We start from the raw sequence: 15,274 nt of genomic DNA on the forward strand, positions 1-15,274 counted from the left end.
CTGCAGACAGAGGTGGCGGCGCTGCGAGCGCGTAGCGTAGCGCAAGAGGCCGAGCTGCGCGTGCTGCGGCATCTCGTACGACGCAAGCCAACGCATGGTAGCCTGTAGTCAAATTCGGGATGCGAGTCCAATGGGTCGTACATAATGAAACTTCGAAACTCAAAAAGTAGGAAATTCCCGTTTTGTCCAAACGCCCACTGGAGAATTCATTCAGGCAGGATCAAGACTCTGTTTTATTTCCACTTTGTCAAGAGTGTGACAGGGTCCGGGTGCGCAATCGGCGCGGGCTTGGTTTGCCGACTGCTAAACCGGGATCGGTACGATGGTGTCGACTTGGGCCGGTACGGGTTCGGATGACGTGGCGTCTCGAGACTGATCGGACTGCGCACCTACGGGGCCAATCAAAAGTCATTCACGACACATTGGCAAACAATGTCCTGTAACGCGGCATCGGACGCGACAATTGTGGTCGTTGCTTCTGTACAAAATGCCTCAAACGACTTGATGACACGCGCAAACGCACCCGAGACGCGAAACGCGCTCACGCGGACTGCGCTCTTGGTGTCGAGCACGGCCTTGCCGGGCGGCCCAGCGCTGCGCGGGTGGCGCGCTTTGACCACATGCAGAAGCGAGAAATCACCCGCGGTGGGGTCGCTGCGAAACTTGAGCGTTCGGCTCTAAGCAAATGCGTCAACTCTTAGTCGCCCAGTCGTTCGTACGGGAAAGCGCTGGGTGGGCTCTCCCGGTGCCACGCGCTCGACCGACATGAGCCCCGTGTCTACATGCAAGCAACGTTGAGCGCCATACGACGAGGTGCATAGGATGTACAGGGGTCGGTGGGGTAGTGGGGGTGGAGAGGGTAGTGCGGCGTTGGGATTTGTTGGCTGGGTGGAATCACCCCCAAGTCGACGAGGTTCAGGTCGAGTCTACAGGATGCATGACAACCTGTCCATTGTTGTGGCCGCGACACGTACGGCATCAGGCCCCTTGCGGCAGGCAACGGGTCCGAGACGGTCTTGTCGTCCTGAAACAAGCTCGAGAGCGCGTGCAGAATCTAAAAACACCCCACTATCAATCAAATCGCATATCTGGTCTGCTACGGCTGCGTTGGTCTGGTCCAAGTGACTCCGCATCTGACCGCGCCGTTCCAGCACCTGTGTTCGAAGGCGCTCCTTGGTGCGCAGAGCCTTTTGCATCACTTGAAGAAGGCTTGACCAGTGCGAATCCCGCTGGTTGTGGTGGTACGTATGATGCGCCTTCGCCTGCACCAATCGATTGAGTCTTTGACCAGAATAAGCAGGCGTTGCACCTCTAGCACACGCGCCTGAAGCCGGCGTACGGCTGCGTGGGCGGCCAGCGTGCTCCAGTTCAAGACACTCAGCGAGCTCATAACGTCTCGCCGCGCGCGAACGAGCGTTCGCAAGTAGTTGAGCCCTTTGGCGTGGTGGTGGGGGTCGGCCATGGGTGGCAGCGCTACCAAGCGCGGCTCGGTCTCGGGCAGCGCTTCTTGCTCTTCCAATTCGGTGGTGACGGGCGACGGGAGCGCGCTGGCGGCAAGTCCTTTGCTGGCAGCCACGGGCTGAAGCGAGCGAATCTCGAGCATTGTATGCAGCTCTGCCACGGACTCGTGCTCCAACTGGTTGCTATCGCGCAGACGATGGGCATGTTCGCTGTCGACGGGCAGCATCCGCGGAGTCTCGTGCGCTGTTTTGTCGCGAGGCGGGCTCGTACTGACAACCAACGGCGTGAGCATTGGGAGGGCCACCACAAGGGACGTGGGGAGCTTGACCTCTGCCGGGAGACGACTCGAACGGCGCTTGGGGGGCGAAGTCGGAGGTACCGTAGGAGGCCCATCTGCAAACGGGGCTAGCGTCGGATGTGGAAGGGTGTGGTCCTGCGCTTGTATTTTGGACGAGGGACTTGCATTCGCCTTGGACGTCACCACGGTCTCTGGCAGCCAGGGGGAAGGTACGTATATGCTTGCACTGGGCAAGACACACAGAGGCGCTGCGAGCAAAGTGGCCGATGACCCTGGCGAGGTTAGGGGTGCTGTCGAGGTTAGGGGCGCTGGAGACGTCGGTGGGGCTGGAGCTTTAGAGCGCAGTGGTGCTGTGACGTCTGGTGTCTCGTTGTCGGCCGCCATGATGAACGTCGTCTCGAAGTGACTTGCCTTCTTCGTTGGGTCGTCATATTCCTGTTGTGAGGGGGTTGCTCTCGCCATTTGCTCTGTCGATAGCTCTTCAGGAGCCTCCTCCTCTGCTTGATCGTCGGTGATACCCGCTGCTTCTGGATGCACCTCGTTACTGGCAGCATCTGGAACCTGCTGTATGGAGAAGACATCGTCGACGATTTGGCTTTCGGCAATGTCATTCATTGGAAGCGGCGATGACGGAGGATCGTCGTCCATGACCTCGGACGCCGTCGACGACTCGAGCACGCACTCGAGCAAAAGAGGGTCGTTGCGTGATGGTACGATCGCCACTGGCGGTGTATCAACCAACGAGGCGGAGCTGGACTCGGTTTTGGCGCGGGCCACCGGCGCGACCCGCTGGTGCCCGAGCTTGGCTTCTGTGTGCCCAAGCCGTGCGAGGTGTGTTTTCTTCTCGTCAGGATAAAGCATTTGCTTGGGCGGCCGTGGGCTTTTGTTTTGCGAAGTGCTCTGGGACCGCGACTGACGCGGTTCAGGCTTGCGCTGGCTTGGCTTTCGCTGCTGCTTGTTCGTGGCTTGCACGGGCGGTTCAACCTCATTGCGCTTGGCTGTCCACGCATGATAGAGCGACACAAGTGCCTCAAAGCTGCGCTGCTTGGTGTCTACATACGCGTGTTCAATTTTAGTTAGAGAAAATACTAAAATATCAAGCTATCAAAATAGCAGCTTGATACAAAACAAGTACCGTCGCTCGCCGCCGCGATCGTGTTGCTTAGCGTCGTAAACCACGTCCACGCGTCGTGCGGCGTCGCGGCCGCATGACTGGACAGCGTGCGAAGAAACTCTAACAATGGAGGTGTAGACACCAATTCGATGGTGACGGCGACCTTGGATGTCGTCGTTGATGGTACTCCACTGCGTCTCTTGGCTTTCACTGGCGGCCGCGCGCATTTTGAGCACCTCGCTGGAGCCATTATGAGGAGCGTGCAACTAGACACAGAGCACGGCGTACGCTTGGACGAGGTAGTTGGTCTTGTAGCAGTTGAATTCGGTCAGAAGGCAGATTTGGCCACGCTCCAGTTTCTCGCATTCAGTCTTCCAAAACGCAACTTGCGCGAGCAATCTAATACCTCGCTTTGTGTACATGTTGTCTGTGATTCGCGTACCGTTTTCGCATCGTGAGCATTTCACCGGCGAGACGCGCGAGGTGCGACGACAGCGTGACAATGCGCTGCATCTGAACGCACGCAACTTTTTGTGTCGACTCTTTCTGCAGCTAGCGCACGCATGAGATGACCTTACATAGCGTAGAGTGTACCTCGAGCTCGGCTTGCAGCGTCAGGATCGACTCGACAGGGTTGGCGCGCGCAGCATCCAGTGGCATCGCGGGCAGCGGGCTCGCGGCAAAAGCGCGCTGGAGGTCGGTCCACTCGACCTCGGTTTGCTGCGCTGCGGCTTCGGTGACGCGTGCCAGTGTCTCGGCCTGCGTGTCGTCGTCGCTCCACGGGATCAAGGACGCAATATCGATCTCGGCGGCATTCTCAAGCGGCGTTGACGGTAGCATCGCACGGGTGGAGAGCTGGGCGAGGTACGATGTTAGCGCTGCCTGCTTATCCCGCATCGCCACCGTCGAATCTTCGCGCAGGGCACTCAGCGTATCGCTGAGAACCTAGTACGAACAACTATGTCAATAAATGCAGAAACGGTGAGTCCTTTGGTACTGTGATTTCGTCTCGTAGCAGCTGTTGAGCTACTTCCGAGGCGTGGCGAACCTTGAGCAAACTGGCCTCGGCCGCCGATACATTCTCTTGCAGTGTCCGGAGCACATCGTCTTTGGTGTAGATCTCGCCTTGGAGGTCGCTGACCAAGACGGCCTGGTCGCGGAGTAGTGCTTCGAGAGCCTCGGTGCGGGCCCCGTCAACGACGACTGGGGTCGGCGTCGGCTCGATGTGCTTGAGCGCCTCGGCCACGACGGTATCGGTCTGCACCGAGACTGAGTGGTGCGCACGTGAAGCGTCGGTTGCTGTGGTCGCTTCGGCTTTGCTGCTACTACCTAAATCCCGTGATGAGACTCGAACGATGCTGGGATGCTATCGTTAGCACGCGTAGGTTTTGGTATCGCTGCCAACTGCGCACGCAGCTCGGTCACTACCGCCGTCGATTGGCAAATGTTGTGACAACAGTAGCTACCTGTTGCCGTCAACGTCGTTTGCTGCGTCGTTAACGTCGTGTTGGCAGCTTGTAGTTGAGTGACTTCGTCTTGGCGCTGCTCGACCTCGCGTTTGAGCTACAGGTAGCGTCACGTCAGCAGAAGCCGAGAACGACGCATAGCGACCTCTTGGAGCCGCTGCAACGAGCGCTGGAGCTGCGCATCCGCGTGCACGTCCACGGTCGTCGACACGGTCGCAGGGTCAATGATGCCGAGGCCGTTGCACTGCAAACAAGGCACGCGACTTGCGGACCGCGTTGGCGGCGACGGTGCGCTCTTTGGTGGCGGCAAGTGGACCTCGAGTATGGTGTCGGGCGCCGGCTCGGGTGTAAGCGCTTGCACGAGCGACGAGAGATGCGCGGCTGCCTTGGACGTCTCCATCGGGTCGGTGAGGATCGTGGTGACCTCGCTCCACACCTCGGGCAGCGCCATGACTTCGATCATCGCCGCTACCGCATTTCTTCGAATCCGTCATTCCACATCTCAAAGCACCTGCAACGTCGCGCAGGGCGACAGTATGTGCGCTGACCGCGCTATCGATCGCAAGGCGCTCCCGGCGTCCACCAGAGGCGCCGTCGGTCCACCATGGCGCCACCGGCATCGAGGTGGTCGTTGTTGTTGGGAGTGGCGCAGTCGTCGCGGGAAGGTCGGGCTTTGTTTCGAGTGATTTTCGCAGCGCATCGAGCTCCGCTCTAGTATATCCAATCGTGTTTAGTAGGTGGTCAACCGACACGTGAAGGCCGCACCGGGCTTCGCGCGTTCGCTCCTCCCACTTGTCGCGGTCTTGCCGCAATACAAAGTTGAACTGCTTGCGTTTCTCCAAATCTTTTTTCAGCAGCTCGATCCGGTCGTCCATCGACGGCTCCTATATCGACATGAGGCATCAACGTACGAACAAGGAACGTCGTACATCGGCCGCCACTGAAGCCTTGCGCGGCGACGTCTCCTCGGATTTGGCCGCGTCCATGCGTCGCCGCTGCAGGTGGAGCCCCGCAATGGCCTCTGCCATCGCCCTCGCTTTGCATCAACCATTGAAAATGATCTGGATGTACCGTCGAGGGCGCGGAGTGTCGCGGGGTCGGTCTTTTGCCGCGTCACGAGCTCTCGGAGCATGAGAATCTCCTTGTAGTGGGCTTTTCGCAGCGCATCCATCTCGTAGCTGCGTCGATCCAAGCTGGACCGAAGGCCGTCGGTGACGACGTCGCACTCGGCGACGCGGGCTTCGAGGAGCGCGCATTTCTCCGTCACGCGCGCAATGGTGTGCGTTCGCTCCTTGAGCTCGTCGCGGAAGACCTCGGTCATCGTGTTGAGGTACCTACAGCGCGCGTCATGACGAGAACGTAAACAGTGGAGTGATGGACTTTGTTTCCCGGTCCTGGACGGCCAACGACAGCGGTCCTTCGAAGAAGCCATCGAGCAATTGCACAAGGTCCTGTATGTGGTATTACGCCAGCCGAAAGAGACAGGCATTCGTACGTCTTCCATGTGGGCGGCGTCGTGCCGCATGCAGTGGTCGCGCAGCGTGGCCAAGAGGTTCATGCGAGCACGGCCCACGACCGACGTTGTCTCGTGCTTGAGCCGCGGTGCGGTCGTCACAAACCGCGGCGACGGCGCACTGTCATCGTCCGTCTCTGGGATCGCGTCCATGCTGAGTGGAAAGGCGAAGCGGTTTCGGCGCCAAATTATAGCTCCTGCTCGCAAACTGAGCGGAGGAGTTTAAACATGCTGATCGAATTGACGTCATATCTAGGTATCGCAAACTGAGAGGAGGAGCCTACGACGTGAGGCTGGCTACACTGACCATTGCAACGACGCTTTCTCCTAGAAGCCTGAACCGCTACTCGGCTACGGCTCACTGGTATACCAGGACGCGTACCGATAACCCCGCAAGAGTCGACATTTGATAGAGCCCTAAACGCCTCGTAGCTTGGTGTACCGGTGCACGCATCAACGCGGACAATGGCTTTGCCATGGACGAGCCGCCTTGACATCAATGACGTGGCGGCGGCGGTGACGCTCATGTCGAATCTGATTGGCTATAATTCGCCATTGTGTTGGTATGCTGGCCAATCCCTTCGACTGCGAGCATCCGGATTACGGCAATTCCTGCTATTTCATACATGGGGAACTATTAAAAATCATATATTTCTTTTTTGTAGCAATGCTCAGTGCTCTACATTAGTCCGATTATCCCGCAGTAAAGCGTTTACTCGTACTAATCTTTCGCCTTTTACTAAAGATTACCGTGGACGTCTTACAAACAATGCGGCTTCACCAATTTCTGACCTCCCTCTGGGAGGACCCCTCATATCTCTGAAATTCTACCACTTTTTACACTCCCCGCTCACTTTTTACACTCACGTATCACCGGTTCTCTTTTCTCGTACACTCACTTTTCACACTCGTCCATTTGCTACACACACGATAGCGATTGCCAGCGTAAACTTACTGAGCTCCAGGTCTTTGGGAGCTACCAACTATACATTCGCTTGCACTCGATTCAAAGTGTGATTTTGGGACGAAGGAATTTCGATTCTGGGATTTGATTTTGAAGTTTTGATTATGAAGTTTTGATTCTGGAGATTTGATTTTGGTTTTGTTGCTTCATGTAGAGCTCGGCGAGGAGTTGGAGGCAGCCGGCTGCAGACGGCGTGAGCTCCAAGGTGCTAGGCACAATATTGTCATATCATACCAACCGCAGTTTACTACGTACTTTGTGGACAGCGCTGCTACGGGCACAAACATAAGGCGCGTGCTCTCATACTGGTCTTGCGCGTCGACGTATCGCTCTTGCACGTCGGCGACCGAGAGCGCGCACTCGATAAGGAACGCTCCAGAGACAGATTAATCACGGGAGGCGGTGCCACACCTACCGTAGCTGGGCGTCTCGGCGCTGCCTTGAAGCGTCACGCCGAGCAGCAGCGGCGGCGAGAGCGCGCTGCGTGGGACGTTGGTTTCTTCCTCGACTTCGGCCGTGATCGAGTCGAAGAGCTCGGCGACGCACCGCGCGTTGAGCTCGTCGCTAAGTTCGTAGTCGCTCTCGCAATGCAAACCTACTTTCTACAAAAAGCATGTGATGATCAATGCCAGAGGAAACGTGGCAGACCTCGGGCTCGGGATGGCCACCGGGCACGTCGGCCATGTTCGGGTACGCGCCGACAGCATTGCTGCGCTGGAGGAAAACCACATGCTTGTCGCTTGTCACGAGCGCTAGGGTTCATAGCGATCCAGTCGGTGCACAGCATGCGTCGAATACCTGCAGCGACGCCGACCTTCATCGAGAGGTGTTGGCGCGGGTTCTCGCCGCCGTCCCGCCGCAACGTCGCGACAATCTCGGGGCGCGAGCATGTGCTAATGTACTCCTTGTAGCTCGTGAGGCCCCACGTCATTTGGAGGCCGGTCGACGTCAGTGCGGACGACGCCAAGCGGAACTTGGCGCCGTTGAAGAGGTGAGGCTGCGCCGCCAGCTTGTCGTCCCATAGCTTCTCCATGGCATCTTCAAGCTCACGAGAGGCGTGCTTGCGCCGGTTGCCTTGAGGCGACAGCGCAATGCAGACGCGGTCCTGGCCGAGCGGTCCCCGGCCGCCCACGAGGAAGGATTCGACCGAGCTCATAAAGTGCACTCTGGCGTTCGACCTGTTTAAACGCGTTAAATGAAGGTCGTCTGGAATTACGCTGCATTGTGTGGCGTTTGGAGAGCGCAACGTCATCAAGTTTCGTTGCCAAGACAATTCAAAGGTGTCCATACAATGTTTAGCATCCAACGAGCGCTTGCTCTCTGCTTCTGCCATTGCGAGATTCGCTGAGACCGGATTGAACTGGATGTTTAAACCACTTTAGCGTGGACGGTAAAACAGGGAGCCGTAAAACCTGTCGCGTTGAATATCCAAAATCAAAGGTTTCCACCTGCCCGCCACAGCATGAGCATCCCTGGCACGACCGTCGTCCTCGGCTACTGCGACTTGGCCGCGGCCGGCGCGCGCCTTCTTCATCACATCTACGTGCAAGACGCTGCGCTGCTTGAGAGCTCGCTGACCGTCTTGGGCCTCACCGTGGCCATCCGCACGTATGCCGAGACCAGCGTGAGCTTCGTCGTTGTCCGTGATCCGGTGCCCGACGCGCTCTGCACGGCCTTTGCCGCTGAGCTCACGGACCTCCTCGTCGGCAAGCGCGTCGTGCTCCTCACGGCGCCCAACGTACCGCTCTCGAGCGCGGACGAGCGTTTTGTGTTTTGGACTCAGTACCACGCAACAGCACCGCTGAGCGGCCTCTCGTCGGCGCTTTTTCGCCCGATTCCGCTGGCCAAATGGACGCTCAAGGACGCCTTCCTCTGTGCGTGCTTGCACTTCTTCCAGGTGGAGGCGCTGCCGCTGACCGTGCTCCTCGTCCGCGGCTACAAGTACACGGGCCGCGCTACGGACGGCTCGGCCGAGGTACTACATATCCTGTCCATTGAGCATGCAACGATGGATGCTTATGCAACGATGCCATAGGCGATTGCCAAGCTTGGCGAAGCGCTGCCTTCTGTGCTCCAGGCGCTTGACATGCCGACTGCATTTGAAGTCGATGTCAAGTCGGCGAGCGTCATGAAGATGCTTTCGATGCACCAAGCCGCGCGTGGCGAGTCAAGCGTCCTCTACAACTAATGCAACGACCCTTGCTTTGATCGCTTCCTCGCATGTATGCGTGTTGTTGCTACGTGCGACGCCGTATTGCAGCACCATGGGACAGGGACCGTGAGACGAGGGAGAAGGCGTTGACAGGGGCGCGCAACGGCCAAACCGCCGACAGATACACCTCTCCGAGACGCTGCTACACCGTGAACGCGTCATGCCGTTGCGACCCTAGAGCGCGTACCATGACGGCGGTGGCATCCACTTGGCGTTCTCACGCTGTCCCAGCGGCTACCAGCGCCATGCGGGAGTATACCGCAGCTTCCTTCATTGCAGCTAGGATAGCGAGCCCTACTGAGGACTTGTACACCAGAGTAGCTGGACCGCGGATGAGGCAGCGCCGCTGATGGACGGTTGCGATCTGTGTAGAAAGTGCAGTGGATCATCCGGATACGTAACGAAAATGAGCCAATCGAGTGCGCGCGTGCCCGGTCGGCATCCGGATATCGCGAAATCCAAGCCAACGCCCGCGACGCCGGCTTCCGCCCGTTGGCCTTGACCTTCAGTCGCGACTCTTCTTCGATCGACACATGTGGCAGTCGGCGCGCTCCACGAGCCGCGCGTGGACGCTCGTATGCGACAAGCTCTCGGCGACCGACGATCTGCTCTCGACGGCGGAGCTCGACGCACTCCTCGCCAAGGTCGCCTCGCTCCCGCTGCCGCCGCCACGCCTACGCTCGGACGACGTCGGCGGCACTTTGGCCGCGCTCGCTACCAAGGTGCCCACCAAGTCGGAGCTACTCGTCGCGGACTTTATGCTCGTGCTGCGCCACGTCTGCAAGGAAAAACTGCCGCTCCGGCCCGAGCACGTGACCATCGTGCTGACGTACTGCATGAACGCACTGCTTCACTGCCCGTCGTGGTAGACACATTGCATTTTATTGCATCCATAGAGGCACTCATGCCACGGGGCTAGGTACGCGGAGCCGACGCTCTCTGGTATGGCACTGCTATTGCGCGACAATGCCGACAAGTGCCCGTTGCTGCACGAGTCGATCGTGACGCACCTCGCGGCGTACCTCGACCCGACGAGCGCCGACGTGGGCGCGCGCTTTGCAGCGACGCAGTGCGTGGCGTACCTCCTGCACGCGTCGACCCTCGCGCCCCCACCCGCGTTTGCCCTGCGTCTCTGGACGACGCTGGTCGACAACTTTTTACAGCAGTGCCGCCAGCTCCGCGGCGACGTGCCCGGCGTCCAGTGGACCATGGACCGCATGTTGTACAAGGTACGATCGGCGGCCGTGTCGAAGATGTTCTGAACCTGGCGGTAGACCTGCGCCGCCAGCCTCGAATGCATTTTGGCGCTCTTGCCGGCGCGAGATGCCGACGACCTCGGTCAGCAAATGCAGTTTGCGCTGCCCAACGTCCTTGCGAGCTTGCGTCAGATTTTGGGTTCAATTTTTTTTCATTTTTTAGGATTTACTCTGATTTTGGATGGGGTTAGGGTGTGGGCTCGTGCTCCAGGGCCCGACGGCTTCGTCGATCTCGGACTCGGACTCGGAGACACTCAAGCAGGGCATGTACGACCGCGCTTTTGCTGTCATGGTCTCGATCCACGACCTAACGTAGTGGGCTGAGCGCACGCTTGCGCCACCTTGTCGTGCGCGTGCTGTGCGTCATTCTCAAGGTGTACCCCTCGAGCATCACGCCATCGATGAGTCTCTACCTGCCCGAGAGTCTGTCGCTGCACATGGTGCTGTACGACCAGTCGCCGTCGCTGTTGACGCTACTGATCTCGGACCCGTACGAACTCGTGCGCCTTGAAGCGCTCAAGTGGCTTGAGCTCTTGTGGCCGGCGCTCGAGCTGCGCCGCGACCTCACCCTCGCCAAGGCGCCGACGGCGACGACGTTTCGGTCGCGCTCGGCGACGATGCTCTTGATGATCCACCAAGTGCACATTGCGTTGCTCCACGCGATGCGCGTCGAGCCCGACATGGCGACGTTGGTTCAAATCCTCAAGGTACGCGCTTTTTTTGCATTTTTCAACTTTTTTTTGGTATTATTCTATCGCTCTAGACGCTGACGCTGCTCGTGCAACAAGTACCGTACGGCCACGTGCTGCAGGAGCTCGCAAGCGCAACACCGCCGCTCGCCTCGGTCCTGCAAGCCATGCTCGTCCATGTCCACGCGCTCCTCTTTGCCTCGGGTACGTGAATAGCTAGGTACATAGGCAAACGATGAACTAGACCACTCGATTCGCGTCGCTGCACTGGCCTGCATGTCGAGTCTCTTGAGCACAAGCGAGCCGTGTGCTGTAATCTTGCGCTGGCTCGAAGGCGACCTGCTCCCGCTGACACTGCCGACGTGGTCTGCCAAGCGAACGCCATGGACGGCCGCCCGCAAGACGCCGTTTTTGGTCGAGATGCTGGTGCAGGCCACAGCCAACGAGCCCCTTGCCGTGTCATTTCACCGTCTGGACGCCATGGCGCTGCTCTCCAAGGTGGCCAAGAACTATGCGCCCGCATTGAGGTCCGTGTCCTTGCGTACTTGCGGTGGCTCACGCGATACTCTTGTGCTAGCCGCCATTGGCCGCGCTTGGCGGACTTTTTGTTGGTTGCGTTTCGCGACGTTGACCAAAACGTGCGCCTCCAAGCCGTCAAGATTTTGGAGAACTACATCAAAGGCGACACGGCCAACAACCACTACGTACGTGTATATGTCGATTGTATCAATGTATCAACGGGTACCACTAGCTGCCGTTTCTATCGACGCATGTGGTGCGCGCGTTCCAGGACCCGTCGCATCATGTCCGCGCCAGTGTCTGCGCGTGTTTTACGCTGCTGCGCGAAGCCGACTGGGCGACACTGTCGCTGGCGCCGCTGACGAAAACGTTTCTTGCGACGCCCCTCGACGCGTCGGCGGTCGTCCGCGCCGCGGGCTTTCGTCTCCTTGGCGCACTCGTCTTGCTTCCCATCTTCAAGGTGCGTTGTTGTCGATATCATTTCTTATATTTTCTGATTTGTCTTTATTTATTTCTGATTTTCGTTTACATCTAGACGCCCAGCTTTGTGTCGCAGGTGGTGCGGCTAGGCATGCGCCTCGCGACCGACTCGACGCTCAACGTGCGCGTCCGCGTCGTGTGGGCCATTGGCAATGCGTGCACGACGCCCGGCCCCGACTCGACTGAAGCCCAAGACATGTAGGGTTTGGGTAGGGTTTGGGTTTATGATGTATGCTGTGTTTCAGGCCCTGGCTCATCATGCTGCTCGAGCCGGCGCTTGTCTGCCACGTGCTCGAATGCATGCTCACGATGCTCGATGACAATGACAAGGTCGTGTCGAGTGTTGTCCGAACCATGGGTCTCGTCGCGCGCTGGCTGTGTGCGTCGCCGTACCTCTCGCAAGTCGCGCAGCGGAACGTGGCCGTGGCGCCAAGCCGACTGCTCGCGACCGCCATGGAGAGCTTGGCGCGCAAGATTGGCGACGGGGCGCCCAAGGTACACGCTCGTTGCATCTGGGGTTTCTGTGTATTTTACACTGTATTTTTGTCGGTGGTAGGTGCGTTGGAACTCGTGCCACGCGCTCGCCAAGATCTTTCAGAGTCCCGAGCTGCCCGTGGCGTCAGCGCCGTGGACGCCGACCGTGTTTGCGGCGCTCCTCGGGGCCATCCAGCAGCAAGACAACTTCAAGGTACCCACTCGCAAGCTAGAGGCGCACCCAGTCGATGCGTCGCTAGGTGCGGATCAGCGCAACAATGGCGCTCCGCGTCTCACTCACGCGCGTCTCGTACGGAGTGTTTTACGAGCCCATTGTGCTTGCGGTCGTCGACACGCTGGACGCGGCTGTGGAGCTCAAGGACATATCCGAGTTCAAGTACAAGGAGCAGCTCGAGCTCCAGTTGTCGTTTACCTTGCTGCACTTGGTGGGCGTCGCGCAGTCGCCGGCCGACGAGGCGCTGCTGGGCCGTATCTTTTCGCGCCAGTACAAGAATTTTGTGTACGACTGGCTCTACCACCACCAGCACAAGATGGTACGACATTGCGTTATCTCAACAAGGGGTAGGGTTGTCATGCATGGTTCATAGTATGCGGCCATTTTCGGCGACGAAGGCGAGGCCAGTGGACCGCTGGACGATGGCCATGAAGTCAACCCGCTGAGCTGCACGGCGGTCGTGCACGCGTGCGACGTGCTCTACCGCGTCGTCCGCGACCACTGCCCGCACACGTCGGCGTGCCTCGGGCAAATCGCTGAAGTCAAGCTCATTTTTGAGATGGATCTCAACCACCTCGACGGGTTTGAGTTTTGAGGTTGGCTTAACACGAAAATTTGCGTCATCGGCCTACAAGGACGTGGTTGTGGTCGTGGCGACGGCCGAGGTTTGCCGCAGCGCCACTTGCTCGGACGTGAGCGGCAAGTAGTAGAGCACGGGCTTGGTACTCGTTTTCCAAAACAGGTCTTCCATCGTCACGGGCGGCGCTATTGCAGGCGGCTCTTGAGGCGGTCTCGACACTAGAGTCTTGGGTCACGCAGTCGTACCTGGGAGCGAGGCGGCTGTCGGCTTGCCCACGGACGCGACCAACGTTGGTCTTCGTCGCAGCTCGGGCACCGGGTTCTAGCACGTCATAAGGACACACGCTACGGTGAGCGGCATACCGCGACTGCAATCATCTTGGCAGTCGATGCCGAGTAGTCGACCGAAAGAGTCTTGCCATGGTGGGCCGGCCACACGACGCCGTGGAGGCGCTGACGCGTCGCCGTCGCCTAGTTAGTCATGTCTCTAAACACAATAATGTCATCATTTGGACGCACAATTTCCGGAGTCGCAAACGTAACGTAGCAATGCGTCTTGATGCCATCGATCCAAAAGCCATGGTCCTCGACAAACGAGCCGTCGGCTTGGACGAGCGCCTAGGGGTCGGGAAGTTGCAACGGTGCGGGACGTCGCGTCGTACGTGGACTGCGGGCAGCGTGAACGGACGAACAAAGTTGTCGATACGGAGCGTGCACGAAAGAGGGTTCCTACAAGCAAGTAGTACAGCGAATGCAAGGACAAGATAGCATGCGTACTTGGCCGGTGGCACGGACATGACGACAGACGGTGTCGCTTCGACCTTGCGCTTCTTGGCTGGAGGTGCCGCCGTGTCGATATCTACACGTGTTGGTCGTTGATACGTTGATAGAATGTCAATGTACCGGGGGCTGACGACGCAGCAACGTGGGGAGTCGACAGTACATCTGGCTCCGTGGTCATTGGCCCATCGGGCGTCGTATCTGCATCTACAGAGTCGGATCTGGTAGGTGGTTTGTTGTTCGAGGCGTCGTACGGGCTGGATCGTCGGTGTTCTCTTGGCTCGTCGTCGTCGCAATAGCCTCGGGTGCGACGGTGGCCGTCGGTTCCACTGGTTGTAATGGCTCGCTTGCAGTAGAAAGCGCCTCGTTGACCGGCGCCGCCTCTGCAGTCGGCGCGGCCGCTTCGTTGGCCGGCGCGTCCAGGTTGCAGTTGGACGCAGGAGCCTCTTCGCTCTCCGCAGGCGCATTTGACTCCTATCGCACGCAGTTTGTTTGGGCATGTCGACTAGGATGGAAGAGCGCGCACCTCGAGAAGCGCCACGAGGCGTGCCTTGAGCTCGGCCTATCCGCGACGCCATGGCCTCGCTCCCGCCGTGTGCACGAGTTCGTACCTTGGTCCCGCGGGTGGCAGCGCCGAGCTTCTGGAGCTCTGCCTGCAGCTTCTTCACCTAGGCGCCATGCGTGCGTGGGCAGTCCAGGCTCGACGCAGTCGTACCGTCATGCGGTCGATGGCTTCCGTGCTTGGCATCGTCGAGGTGCAGTGAAATGGAGAGTGCTGCATTTGCGCCAATCACCGCACGCCATGCCGATATTCACCAATCACATGCGTTTGTGAGTAATCGCAAGCTGCATTATGCCCAATGGCCTGTCGATTCTATTGTAGGCGCGCTGTGATTGGATACAAAGCGTGGATAATCGAAGATTTCGAGCGGGTCGTTGGCGTCGGTACGAGTGATTGATAAAGTTGTGCAGCGTTCACAACATTCAACAACAACACAAAGAACCGTGATGGAGTTGGCGGTCGTCGACGAAGCTGCACATCAAATTATGATGTGTAGCTTGGAAGTTTCTTCGTCTAAATCTCTAGGATCAAAGCGAAGGCTCCAGAAGACAGAGCATTACACTTGGTCATGTCATGTACTAGTATCTAACCATTGCAAACTCTAACGATACATTTTGACATGTTGTCGTTCATTCCCGACTGGAACCAAGACGCCACAACATTAGGACGTGT

The 15,274-nt window shown here is 58.5% G+C and overlaps 5 protein-coding genes across 6 annotated transcripts; 2 read left to right on the top strand and 3 right to left on the bottom strand.

Annotated features, from left to right (window-relative positions):
* Positions 1-177: 177 nt before the first annotated feature.
* Positions 178-6,035, bottom strand: SDRG_03779 (hypothetical protein). Its single transcript, XM_008609422.1, has 23 exons — positions 5,835-6,035; positions 5,720-5,790; positions 5,411-5,673; positions 5,269-5,360; positions 5,105-5,223; positions 4,851-5,050; positions 4,485-4,807; positions 4,340-4,436; positions 4,253-4,297; positions 3,871-4,202; positions 3,468-3,818; positions 3,316-3,425; positions 3,162-3,272; positions 3,037-3,113; positions 2,895-2,993; positions 1,310-2,811; positions 1,101-1,262; positions 975-1,054; positions 829-926; positions 720-778; positions 524-677; positions 432-478; positions 178-389 (listed from the first exon to the last, which is right to left on the bottom strand). The coding sequence occupies exons 1-23, from the start codon at positions 6,003-6,005 to the stop codon at positions 234-236; spliced, it is 4,719 nt and encodes a 1,572-aa protein (XP_008607644.1). The 5' UTR covers positions 6,006-6,035; the 3' UTR covers positions 178-233.
* Positions 6,036-6,870: 835 nt separating this feature from the next.
* SDRG_03780 (hypothetical protein) lies at positions 6,871-7,976 on the bottom strand. Its single transcript, XM_008609423.1, has 5 exons — positions 7,615-7,976; positions 7,465-7,568; positions 7,232-7,418; positions 7,072-7,189; positions 6,871-7,024 (listed from the first exon to the last, which is right to left on the bottom strand). The coding sequence occupies exons 1-5, from the start codon at positions 7,970-7,972 to the stop codon at positions 6,919-6,921; spliced, it is 873 nt and encodes a 290-aa protein (XP_008607645.1). The 5' UTR covers positions 7,973-7,976; the 3' UTR covers positions 6,871-6,918.
* Positions 7,977-8,246: 270 nt separating this feature from the next.
* Positions 8,247-9,031, top strand: SDRG_03781 (hypothetical protein). The gene is made up of 2 exons (XM_008609424.1): positions 8,247-8,791; positions 8,852-9,031. Exons 1-2 carry the CDS (start codon positions 8,279-8,281, stop codon positions 9,002-9,004), a joined length of 666 nt encoding a protein of 221 aa, XP_008607646.1. The 5' UTR covers positions 8,247-8,278; the 3' UTR covers positions 9,005-9,031.
* A 447-nt stretch (positions 9,032-9,478) lies between these two features.
* Positions 9,479-13,315, top strand: SDRG_03782 (hypothetical protein). Its single transcript, XM_008609425.1, has 14 exons — positions 9,479-9,893; positions 9,948-10,257; positions 10,303-10,423; positions 10,476-10,551; positions 10,601-10,991; positions 11,048-11,177; positions 11,218-11,500; positions 11,551-11,677; positions 11,725-11,952; positions 12,028-12,170; positions 12,218-12,467; positions 12,529-12,660; positions 12,707-13,000; positions 13,055-13,315. The coding sequence occupies exons 1-14, from the start codon at positions 9,562-9,564 to the stop codon at positions 13,274-13,276; spliced, it is 3,039 nt and encodes a 1,012-aa protein (XP_008607647.1). The 5' UTR covers positions 9,479-9,561; the 3' UTR covers positions 13,277-13,315.
* SDRG_03783 lies at positions 13,242-14,818 on the bottom strand (the record flags this gene model as incomplete). Of its 2 annotated transcripts, none has more annotated exons than XM_008609426.1 (11): positions 14,756-14,818; positions 14,652-14,708; positions 14,567-14,602; positions 14,295-14,514; positions 14,164-14,247; positions 14,038-14,119; positions 13,923-13,989; positions 13,780-13,878; positions 13,624-13,731; positions 13,507-13,582; positions 13,242-13,446 (listed from the first exon to the last, which is right to left on the bottom strand). In XM_008609426.1, the coding sequence occupies exons 1-11, from the start codon at positions 14,786-14,788 to the stop codon at positions 13,310-13,312; spliced, it is 999 nt and encodes a 332-aa protein (XP_008607648.1). In that variant the 5' UTR covers positions 14,789-14,818. The 2 variants fall into 2 exon arrangements, with proteins under 2 accessions (XP_008607648.1, XP_008607649.1); XM_008609427.1 differs by having other exon boundaries at positions 13,310-13,446; positions 14,164-14,241; positions 14,756-14,788.
* Positions 14,819-15,274: the final 456 nt, after the last annotated feature.

Source organism: Saprolegnia diclina (assembly GCF_000281045.1).
Source record: "Saprolegnia diclina VS20 unplaced genomic scaffold supercont1.9, whole genome shotgun sequence".
Classification (NCBI taxonomy): Eukaryota; Oomycota; class Saprolegniomycetes; order Saprolegniales; family Saprolegniaceae; genus Saprolegnia; species Saprolegnia diclina.

Bases quoted from the DNA above. Each gene is read 5' to 3' on its own strand.
- SDRG_03782 (XM_008609425.1), top strand. From the start codon at position 9,562: ATGTGGCAGTCGGCGCGCTCCACGAGCCGCGCGTGGACGCTCGTATGC. The intron at 9,894-9,947 runs GTAGACACATTG...CCACGGGGCTAG, and splicing joins CTGCTTCACTGCCCGTCGTG to GTACGCGGAGCCGACGCTCT. The intron at 12,468-12,528 runs GTACACGCTCGT...TGTCGGTGGTAG, and splicing joins TTGGCGACGGGGCGCCCAAG to GTGCGTTGGAACTCGTGCCA.
- SDRG_03779 (XM_008609422.1), bottom strand. From the start codon at position 6,005: ATGGACGCGATCCCAGAGACGGACGATGACAGTGCGCCGTCGCCGCGG. The intron at 678-719 runs GTACGAACGACT...GCATTTGCTTAG, and splicing joins AGCCCACCCAGCGCTTTCCC to AGCCGAACGCTCAAGTTTCG. The intron at 479-523 runs GTGCGTTTGCGC...CATTTTGTACAG, and splicing joins GAGCGCGTTTCGCGTCTCGG to AAGCAACGACCACAATTGTC.
- SDRG_03780 (XM_008609423.1), bottom strand. From the start codon at position 7,972: ATGAGCTCGGTCGAATCCTTCCTCGTGGGCGGCCGGGGACCGCTCGGC. The intron at 7,569-7,614 runs GTATTCGACGCA...TATGAACCCTAG, and splicing joins GAAGGTCGGCGTCGCTGCAG to CGCTCGTGACAAGCGACAAG. The intron at 7,025-7,071 runs GTACGTAGTAAA...TATTGTGCCTAG, and splicing joins GTAGCAGCGCTGTCCACAAA to CACCTTGGAGCTCACGCCGT.
- SDRG_03781 (XM_008609424.1), top strand. From the start codon at position 8,279: ATGAGCATCCCTGGCACGACCGTCGTCCTCGGCTACTGCGACTTGGCC. The intron at 8,792-8,851 runs GTACTACATATC...ACGATGCCATAG, and splicing joins CTACGGACGGCTCGGCCGAG to GCGATTGCCAAGCTTGGCGA.